Here is an 11175-nt window from a genome sequence, read left to right as displayed (position 1 = left end):
GAGTTGCCGCGCGGCGCGGAGCGGAGGCGGGCGGAGAGCGGCGGCGCGCGGGGTCCCCCCGGCACAGACCTCCGCGCGCCCCCGCCGCCATGCAGAGGTGCGGGGGGTGCAGAGCAGCGACCCCCGCAGTGTGTGGGGGGGGGGCAGCGCGGGAGAGCCGCGTGGTGCCCGCGGGAGCGCGCGCGCGCGCGGCCGCGCAGGGGGGTGCGCGGGTCCCCGCCGAGGCGGGAGGGATCGAGAATCCCGGGGGGGCTGCGCGGGCCGGGGGATGCGGGGGATGCAGCCCCCAGCGCCCGTCACCGTCGCGTCGTGCCCTCCTCCCCCGGTTATTCCATCCCTTTAATCCCACGTCTCGTTACCGGGGGGGGGGGCAGGACCCCTGCTCTTCCCGGCCCGGCGCTGCTCTTGTTCGTGCTCCCAACTCCCACCAATCCGGCAGGGCAGAATAGCACTTCTAACCGCTTCCCTTCTTAACCAATAAATATGTAACTAACATGTAATTAACATGCAGTTATTCCCAAGTTATTTCCCTGCGATTTCTCACCAATACTGGAAGCCATTGCAGCGTGAGGAGGGTTTCTGCACCCTTCTGGCCTCAGAGTTGGTGCAGCCAGAAGCTTCCATGAGTACTTACTTATTTATTTACATATATATTTATTGTTCTTGCCCTGTGTTTCCCCAGGAAGCACCTCCAGGAAATCCCGTCCTCCAGCAGCAATGTCTGCAGCAGCTTCACGTGGGACTGGGACTCCAGCAAGACGTCGGAGCTGCTCTCGGGCATGGGGGTGTCCGTGCTCAAGAAGGACAAGCTGGGCAACGAGAACACGCCGCAGGAGCTGCTGCTCTCGCCCTGCCCTCCGCACAAGCGCCAGAAGGTCAAGGAGAAGGAGAGGGACTTTGTGATCGCGCGCCGGCCCCGGCTGCTCCGCGACGCAGAGCCAGGTAGGGCCGTCCGGCCACGTTGCTTTGGCCTGGCAGAGCCAGGGATGGTCCCCGCGGGACACGGTCACCACCGTGCACGTGTTAAGGAGTATTTTGTGCTGCTCAGTTCTGAGCTGTGTGAAATGTCACCTTGGACTCTCTTCTGGGAGCCTTGTGTGCGGATAGGATGGGCACTTTAGGGAAAGAAGAGGCCCCAAATTTCTGAAGCTGCCTTTTTGACTTGTCTTTCCCTCCTTCAGTCTACAAGGCTGAAGGAGAATTACCGAGGAAGCAATGGAGATGCTCTTGCCTCCCAATGGAGGATGTGAATGAAGACTGTAGTTGTTTTTCAGAAAAAAAAAAATCCATACCTTTGGGATATATATGCATCAAGTTGATGCTGTGGAAGTTCTGCTTTTGCCTGTTACACCTACTCAAAAATGGTCATAATGTCTTCCTATAATGAAGACATGAAAGGGGACTAAGCAGTGGTTGGGTGTATGTATAGCCTAGGGAGGATATTGTAGTGTTTACTGAGCATATAACCACAAAGCCAAAAAGGCATCTGATCAGCAGGCCAAAATGAGCCRGCTCTAACTAGAACATGTTCGTTCATTCTTTCCTTCAAGGTGTTTCCTGGGATGCGCTTCCAGATGAGCTGCTATTGGCAATCTTTGCATATTTGCCCCTAAACGACCTGTTAAAAGTTTCCCTGATTTGCAAGAGATGGCGTCGCCTCTCGTAAGTATTGTCTGGTGCTAAGAGCTTTGCCTCCAGAGATTGTTAAGTGGTCTGGTTCCTGACTTGTATTTTCATGTATAATTCAGTTGATACTGCATGTGGCTTATATGTATGTATTTTAAGAGATGACTCAAATATTCTAGCATTAATAAATTCTCTTGAATGGGTTTAATGTGCTTTTCCTCAGTCTTTGTGCTGTTGAAGGCTTTCTGTTGTGCTTGTAGTTCTGCCTCTGGGTTATTCTCACCAACACGTGTGATTCTGTGCCCTAGGTTTGATGAATCCCTCTGGCAGACTCTGGATCTGACTGGCAGGAATCTGCTGCCGGGAGTCATCGGGCAGCTGCTGCCTGCGGGCGTTACTGTTTTCCGCTGCCCAAGATCCTGTATTGGGAATCCACTGTTTAAAAGCAGCAAGTAAGGTTTGCTCCATGTTCTGGATCCTGAAATCAATAATCTCATATAGTCTTCACTAAATTCTGTGTGGTTTTGGTTAAAATCCAAGTAGTAGCATTTATGATGTCTTTGTAGTGTGGCAGAGCCAATCACTGTTTAGGCATGTGTTGCAATAAGAGGATTTGTATTCATCAGTAAATTATTTAAAAGCAAGTTAATGTAGTTTTTGAAAGCATAATATGAGCACCATCACTCACTTGGAATTTATTTATTTTAGAAGTGAGAATTGTCAGACACCTTCATAGGTGATGTTTAAAGAAATGGTTTCAGTCCAGCAGGATAGACTTGCAGCTCTTGTGATGAATCTTACATTTATTCACATTAAAGCCAAGAGTTCAGCAGCTTTGGTTAGTAGCTCAGTAGACGATCTACTGGGCTTGGGTTAAGTAGCAATATTCATATAAGGTACAACTGCAGAATTATTTTCTGCAGGCTTTGCACACATTTGTCTTAGTTAGATGCACTGTTTGGAATTTGAGGGTTGGTTTTTAATTTATTTCTAGTAATCTACTTTTCTCCTTTTCAGACCACTCAGGGTTCARCATATGGATTTGTCGAACTGCACGGTGTCTGTTGCAGATCTGCAGAGCATCCTCTGTCGATGTGAGAGGCTGCAGAACCTGAGCCTGGAAGGGCTGGTTCTTTCTGATGACATTATCAAGTGAGTGGCATATCAGAAATGTTCAATAAATATTTTCTGTTTGGTACCACTGTTTTGTGCAGCGTGAAATTATGTAGTTGYGTGTGAAATTACGTAGTTGAGTGTTGTGCACTGTGGGAGTCTTTTACTATGCTTGTTTTTTGGCAAGTAACAGAATTAGCTGTTAGTTTTATTCTGCCATGTCTGCACTCCCAGAGTACATGTGCCCCTATCTATTTGAAGAGGTCCCAGCAACTGCTGCACAAGGTGCTCTGCACCACTTACAGAGCGAGGATTTGAGAAATGGGGTGATTACTCTGTCTTTTTGAGAGTTATAGCCACTTCTGATAAGACATGGGGTTTGTTCATTGGCTTACAACAGCARAAGGTGAAAAGAAATTATGTTTCTTTTYACACTTAGCAGTAAATATGGAAACTTACCAGGGTCATCAGTTAAATGGGCAGCTGTTGCTTCCCAGGCTGTGCTGTGCTGTGAGCCCAAATCCTTACTGACTCTAAGGTTGATCAGTTTAATGAGGATAGTGTTGCATGTTTAACAAATTATTCTGAGCCTGGAAGCTTAGCTTTTAACATCCTAGCAATGCAAGCGATGTCCCGACACTTACATTTCACCTGACTTTTCTTTCTTCTTCCCTACAGGAGCATTGCTCAGAATCCCAGTTTGATACGACTAAATCTCTGTGGGTGCTCAGGGTTCTCTGCAGAAGCTCTGGAGTTGATGTTGAGAAGCTGTTCTGAGTAAGACAAAAACTTTTTGCTATTCCTGCTTACTGCTGTTCCTAGCTGTAAGCTTCTCTATTCTTTTTTTCTTTTTTCCTATTTTTTTTTTGTTGATTGGGCTCCCCCATTGTGCTTGTCTCTTTGGAACCTGTTGTGTTCCCAAACGCCGAACAGTTTGTTTTTAGCAAGCAATAAGTCTGTTTTCTTTAACAGCAAAAAGAAAGTCCTGTTGGCAGATACAAGGCATCTACGCACTTTTGATTATGTTCCARATTTGATTTTTCTTAATGAAAGCAGTATGTCGTCCTTGCAAAGTGGAAGAGTGTGTTTTGCAGCTCTAAAGTGAGATCTCCCTTTATAAGCAGAGCACAGTGTGGATGACAGAAAAAATCATGTCATTCCATCCATGCTAAAATAATCCTTCAATAACCTATACTGACCTTCTGCTTTATGAAGTACTTGGGTTCCGATTGACAGCTCCAGTGATTAAAACATCTGCTCTCAGGAAGTCATTGAACTGAGCCCTAACAGATCTGGGATTTATATTTTGGTCTTTCTGCTGACTTCCTGTGGGTTGCTAGACAAACTACTTAATCGTTGCTTCTGCAARAACATGTTTTTAATCAAACTGCTGCAAGTTTGTGGGCAGACAAAGCCTTAATCTCTCTCTGCCTCGCCTCATGGGCAGATAATGCTTTCTATTGCTTGGTCTGATTACTTGGATCTAAGCTCTTTAGGGAATGGCTGTCTCTGTACAGTGCATAACAGTCAGAAAAACTGAGCTGGGCTAGGAATGCTGGTGGCAATGTGGGCTCATTTCATTACCAACGGAACAGAACCCGTGCAGTGTGTGTATGGATTGGCTTCACCACTGTGTGTCCTCCCGGGATATTCGGTGCTTTAATAACCTCAGTACTTTAATCATTTTTGTGTGTGTGTGTGTTTGTGTTTATATAGAGACTGCCAGCTAGAGGCTCTGGTTGTGCTTCGCTATGTCCATACACTCTGGTTACATCAACAGTACCTGCACGCACACAAAACCACAAGCATGAAAAATAAAACTTTTTTCCTGTCCCTGAGTAGTGATAATCTATAGGTATGAAATATATGAATAGAGTTAGGGTCACAACATGGCCTGTGCTTACATAAAACTAAAATATGCCACTGGACTGACACTACTTATGGCTAGCCGGTGGTATTTTACCCTCCTTTTTTTTTGTCTACCTAAATGTGAATGCTTATTCAGTAGTACCAGAGTCAACTCACCAACCAGAAACAAGATTAAAGACCATCTCTCCTTCTGGCAGCCTCCTGAGATGACTATTTCACATCCTAAAATATCATGGAATCATCCAGGTTAGAAAGGGGCCTTGGGAGGCCACTTCTACCTGCTGCTCGGAGCTAGGTCTGAATTCAGCACCAGCCAGGTTGCTTGAGGCTTTCTGTGATCTAGTCATGAAACTTTCCAAGGACAGAGATTCTACMGCCTTTCTGTGCAACCTGCTCCAAAACCTAATTATTGTAAGAGTGAAATATGTACTCGTTAATAGCTGTTTGGTAGTAGCTATATTACAGTKTGAGATCTGATATTTATCTAATTCAATGATACTTTTAACGCAACAACTTCTGTTTCATTCATGCTCTGTTMATTTTTGTATAGATTGGAGGAGCTGAACTTGTCCTGGTGTGACTTCACTGCCGCCCACGTGAAAGCAGCAGTCACTCATGTTACTTCAAAAGTAACCCAATTAAACTTAAGTGGCTACAGACAGAATCTGCAGATATCAGGTAAAGAGCAGCATTTATCTTATTATGGGGGAAAAGATATATTGTGTTTTAAGTATCTGCTCATTTATTGAGCTAAATGGCAAAACAGGCTTCTTTATTCTAGTTGACATCTGCTGTAATAGAAATATGATGCAGTCAGAATGATCTTTTGCTTGTGATATTCTTGCTGTCACAGAATCTTACTGCTCTACCATGAGGCAGATAATTTRTCTATGGATTTAAAAACAGGTGGGTGAAAGCTTGTTTGTTCTTCAGTTGGAGGTGTAGCCCACAAATAAAGCAGGTCCTGCAAGCAGGATCCATTGGGCCAGCATTCCACTGGGTCAGCGTTCCACTATGGACTGTGTGTCAGTCCTCTGGATATATGGGAGAGAGTTTAGTTCTTGGAGCCTTCTTGAATTAACATTTCTGCTTTTGTGGTTGCTAAAAGTCTTCTGAGAGTGAACAGATGGAATAGCTACTGTTCTTTCAGTTTAGCATGATGTCCTATAGAAAACATTTTTGTTATGAGTTAGTTTGGTAGTATATCGATTGGAAAAGCCCAATAATCTCTTTTGCTTCCTGTTGCTTTTAGGAGCCTAAGTAGATAAAAGATGCTATGTCTTAGAAAACGTATAGAAATCAAGCTGGGGAAAGGACACAGCAAAATGGACAAAAACACAGATACAGGATGAGAGCGCTTTGGTGGTAAAGCAAAATGAATTATCTCAATGAGCCAAGTGACAATAGGGCATTGAGTGACCAGCAGTGAAGTTTCTATATGGAGGTTGTGATCTCCCTTTGATCTCTTTAAATGGCATAAAGACCTCACTACTTCCCCTCCCATCACAGGGAAATCCACCTTTCTGCTTTGGACCTCTGCCTCAAAGCTGTACACAAACATACCAGCTAATCTCCTCCAAATCACCTGGCACCTTTGCCAAGGTCTTGATTATTGAGGAGACTGTKTGGTCTTTTTTTGAAGTGTTCTGAAGGTATCTGAAGTATTGAGAATTTCTGTTACAGAAGTAGCTTTCACTGTATGTAAGATACTTCAGGTATCTCAGTACAACTTTGTCTAAYAGATTACAGTAGCAATATTTGAATTATTTGCTTGCTATGTTTCTTATGCAGCAGATTCTGAGTACAGTTATTTGGGCGAATTCAGTCTGTTTGGCTGAAGGATTAAAAACAATCCCTATGCAGTATCTCGGCAGGTATATATTCTGTCCTAAGGCTACAGTATGAATCTCTTTGATTAAAAAAATAATTTCAGATTTTGGGTTCTAGTAGAGAAGCTATAAATGAATGTAAATAGAACTGAGTGTTTCAAGCTGCATATAAACCATGTACTGAAAAAGGCACTGACTCCGTGCAATCTCTTTTCAGATGTTAAGACTCTGGTGGAAAGATGCCCCTCTATTGTCCACTTAGATCTAAGGTAAGAGGCCTTACGCAGCTGGTATTTAACACCTTGTGGTTCAGGGGATTTCTCATTCTACTGCTGAGCAGTAGCTAGAGCAATAATGCATAGTGAGTAGGATTGCACAACCATAAAATAATTTCTTAGCTAAACCTACAGAGGATTTCCTGCTTTGCATAAATTTTGGAAATACCAAATTTATTGCTAAATTTATTGTGATTAAAATCCAACCTCTAATTTATGTGCTCTCGTGTGTGCAGTGACAGCGTGATGTTGAAGCCCGAGTGCTTCCAGTATTTTCATCAACTCATCTTCCTGCAGCACCTGTGTCTTAGCCGATGTTACCAGATATCGCCCGCTGCCTTAGTGTAAGTAATGTTACAGAGGCCTTGGCTCACTGTACATAGAGAAGGCACATAAACCCAACCTACTTCATTTAGGCTTAAAAATGGCAAGTACCGTTTYGAAAATCTTACTGGGGTGGGGAATTAGGGATAAAAGACTGGGATAAAATAACTTGACTACCAGGGCTTGTCCCTTCCAGAATCGAGACTGGAACCAGAGGTGGCTGAGACTGTTTTTGTGATGTGAGTTAACAGGCATGAAACTCCCTACTCAGTCTGCATCGTGTTTTCCCTTGGTGGCATCGTAACAAGGGCGTTTTATTCCTCTCAGGCAGAGCTGGAGGTTCCAGTCCTGCCAGTGACCAGTATTAGTGTCAGTGTTATGCAGCTGCATGTGGGTGTAATTCAGGTGCTCAGGTGAGGAGGTGCAAGCTTCGGGGGGAAGCCTTGTTGGTCAAATATGTTTCAATACAACCCTGAATTATGGAGCAAAGAAAAAGGCTTTTTTTTTCCTTTGGAGAAGTTAATAGGGTGGCTAGTACTCACTGAACAGCTATTCTGCATGCAGCCCCCTGCCTTTGTTATCAGTTAGTGACTGCCACTGAAACCTAGATTTAGAGTTACTTGCTTGTGGGGAAGCAGGACTTTGCAGCAGGAGGGTGCACCTTCCGGAGCTCCTCCAAACTGCCTTCTGCTCTGCACTTCCTTCCTGTTTCTCTTCCCCCAGCTGCTCAGTGTCTTTTCCACCCTGCCTAGCAGTTCTTCTTMGTGAATTTTGTGAGGTTTCTTACATGCAGTTCTCATCATTATTAGGGTCTGTCCTACATTTCTCTGGCCATCCTTTCATCCTTCTCTTACTGACTTTTGAGGTTGAGATCTTGCACAGCTGAAGATTGCTTCATGTGCAAGGGACTGCAGAAATGGCTACAACTGGCCAAGGACAGTGACATTATTCCAGCTGGAGATCTCCAGCTGTATCTCCAAGGATCCTCTAGAGGTTAAGAAGGTTACAGAAATGCCCTCATCTAGAAGCAAGAATATTCAGCATGCAGTAACAGTGTAGTGAAGTGGTTTCAGAATAATCATCAGAAAGGATGTTTACAGTCCTGTTTTTGTTAGTGTGTTTGGTGTTTTGGAGGTTTGGTTTTGTAGGCAGAGAGACTTTCTTTCCTTCTTTTCTTGCATTTTTAATCTCCCTGAGATCAAGGCAGGAAGACTGGAAAAGCTTATTGTGCCCTAATAGCTCGGTAAATATTTTTTAACAGCGCTGTGGAAGAGGATTAGGTAACAGAGCTCAAGGAGTTATAAAACCCAGATTATTTACTTGGTGGAACTGAGCTCTTACAGCTTTTGGGGACTCTGGGCAAGGATGTCAGTATTACAGAAATGATTAACAATATAATTAACAATTATTTCCCCCACCAAAAAATAAGACTATCAAAATGAGAATGCAAAGAATCTTCACTGGGACCCCGTGTGTCATGGTGATAATTTGTGTACCCTGTATCTTTGCCTTCTGATTCCATCCTGCAGTTGCTTAGCCATTCATACACAGTTCACGTGCTTACTGGGCAAGCGTTAAGCAGTGAAGAAGCCAGGGCTGGCTGCATATCAAAACATCGTGACAAACTGTCAAGTTAGAGATTGACAGGCACCCGTGGCTTGGCTACTCTGTGTTGAAATTTAATCTGGCTCAATTCCTTCCACTTGCTCCAAACATTTGCATCTGGGGAAATGAAAGAGGAAGAGCCTGTTTGTTTTAATTGTGTGCAAGAGAGAACAGCAAGAAGTGCTGGGTTCAACGTCCTACTTAAATGACCATTAAATAGGATAGTACTTGTACAACTCATACTTTTTATTCTTCGCTTTTCTATTTTGAGGGAGCAGCTTAGCAATTACATTAATTTTCCTGATACCAAGTAGCTACTTGCCTTGTTTTGAAAAATTTAGGTTAAATGATTTAAGATTAATTTAGTTAAGTTTTACGTAGGTTGGGTATAGATTACAAAAAACAAAACCAGTTGCTAACTTACTGCCTTTTTGTTGTTGTTTCTAGAGAACTTGGTGAAATTCCTTCTTTAAAGACTCTTCAGGTATTTGGAATAGTGACTGATAACTCCCTGCAGATTCTCAAGGAAACACTTCCTGACCTGAAGATCAATTGTTCACACTTCACAACCATCGCAAGACCAACTATTGGCAATAAAAAGAACCATGAAATTTGGGGCATCAAATGCAGATTGACACTGAGAAATTCTAGCAGCTTATGATCATGATTGCCTGGATGCTATGGACATGGCTGGGTGTAGCGAGGCTCTTTGACAAGGCAGAGTGCTGGAGTACCTTTAATCTTTGGTCTTGTGCCTTAATGTAGTTTCATAAATATTTTTACTGTTTATTTTTTTTGTTACTTAAAGCCTTTAGATATCTTAGGAGCTGTGGGAAGTGTAGAGATTTCTCTTTTAAAACCCTTTCTAGGACAGCTTTTTAAAATATTTGTGAAAAATCATAATTAAGCTGTGTCAGTCTCTGGTGACTGTTGCAGGTTCTGATGCAGCTCTTTGCTCTAATATTTCTTTCTCTCTTCCAACTCTCTTACTCTTGAAGGCTGGCAGTGCTGCTAGATACTTAACAAGGCTCATTAGGGAATTGTCTTGGTCTAGATTTGCAGAGCTCAAACTGATTGAGGATATTAAACCTATCCAAGGTGCTAACTGAACAAGGCTTTAACAACACGGTTGTATGAGACACTACTGCAGTTTGTGAGGACAGAAGAGGCTCCAGCTGCTGACTTTGTGGAAAGCAGCAGGAGAGCGTGATAGGGATTTCACTACAAACGCAGCCAGGAGGCAGCTGAGCAGTGTTAAGGGAGCTACAGTGCCACCTTTCCCAGGCCCCAGAAGTAACTTCTATTTTTATTATTGCTGGTTGATAGCAAGGTGTAAAACATGATAGCCACCATCTGCTTTTACAATGTTAATTAGAAATGGGTTTCATTTTTTTCCATGTAGTTTTGCCAGATTTTCTGTTACTGAAACTTAATGTAGTTTTTGTCTGAATTGGGAAATGTTATCTCTTGTCAGATAAAATTTCATAGAAACAATACTGTATTTTCCTTAATGAATAAGATCTTAACACTGTGATCAATGGAACTACTCCTGGAGGAAGGAGCACTAATATAGTTCTTCATCTCAGACCAACAACAAACCCATACCCAGGACTGCAGCATGAAAAAGCAGAGGAAGAAATCCTCTGGTGCTATTGAGGGACATCCCTTCTTCTAATAGCTTCAAGTGCTCTATCATCCCACTTACTGTAATGTAAGCCAGCACTGTTTTTAGTTTTTGTTGTTTTCTGTTTCTAATTAAAGGGGCAGACATGAAAAGCTAAATAACTGTTTGAGAAACAAAAATCTAAAGGGACAGTCAATTCCATCAAATGAAACTTTGATCTAGCTCCATCAGCAGTGTCTTTCTGCATGAGCTCGGCGCATTTCAGCACACAGAAAGATGAGTTTCCTGGCACAAAATGTGCATCTTTCAACCACTGGTACAACACAAATACACTGTCCTCATTCCAGTGACTCCATGAAGCAAGTGGTAAGTTTATTCATGGATAGTTGAGGTGAGCTATGGTGAGAATGGGTAGAGGGACAGAGCTTGTGCTTCTTACAAAAAAGAAGTTATGGGCAAACTCTCCTGTGAAAGTTGGAATGGGAGCTTGAAGGAATCAGTAGTAATTTGAAGACTATTGGACATTCTACTATTTCACTTAAACTACTTACCAAGAGGGAAACCAAACCAAAAATAAAAAAAAACCCACAAAACCAAACCACTGGACAGTTTGAGCTGCAGCACAACACAACTATAAATTCTCCTTCAGCACAATGTAACTGCATTTCTTGCATTTAAATAAAGACCTACAAAAATACTAGACTGTATCTGTAATGACTGGGGCAGGGGGAGAATGTTTTTCTAATCTGGCACCAACTTTGGGGCATATGTAAGAAARAACAGTAAACAATGATGGCTTAAGAATAAAGGGTGGGAAGGGTAACATTACCAATACGTTGAGTTATTAAATAACTACCTCACTTAAAGACGTAACTGGTATAGTACTGTGGCTTTTGCTTTTAAAACATTT

At 42.9% G+C, this 11175-nt stretch overlaps 1 protein-coding gene across 1 annotated transcript; it reads left to right on the top strand.

Annotated features, from left to right (window-relative positions):
• Positions 1-63: 63 nt before the first annotated feature.
• On the top strand, positions 64-10885 carry SKP2 (S-phase kinase associated protein 2). The gene is made up of 10 exons (XM_026038015.1): positions 64-97; positions 683-942; positions 1551-1662; positions 1935-2078; positions 2644-2778; positions 3418-3516; positions 5159-5286; positions 6655-6706; positions 6949-7056; positions 9089-10885. The coding sequence occupies exons 1-10, from the start codon at positions 90-92 to the stop codon at positions 9300-9302; spliced, it is 1260 nt and encodes a 419-aa protein (XP_025893800.1). The 5' UTR covers positions 64-89; the 3' UTR covers positions 9303-10885.
• The last annotated feature ends 290 nt before the right edge of the window (positions 10886-11175 follow it).

Source organism: Nothoprocta perdicaria, unplaced genomic scaffold (assembly GCF_003342845.1).
Source record: "Nothoprocta perdicaria isolate Ctin4 unplaced genomic scaffold, notPer1 scaffold_1, whole genome shotgun sequence".
In the NCBI taxonomy this organism is placed as follows: domain Eukaryota; kingdom Metazoa; phylum Chordata; class Aves; order Tinamiformes; family Tinamidae; genus Nothoprocta; species Nothoprocta perdicaria.
Note: the sequence above shows the minus strand (reverse complement) of the source record. Positions and strands in the feature narration are given on the sequence as shown.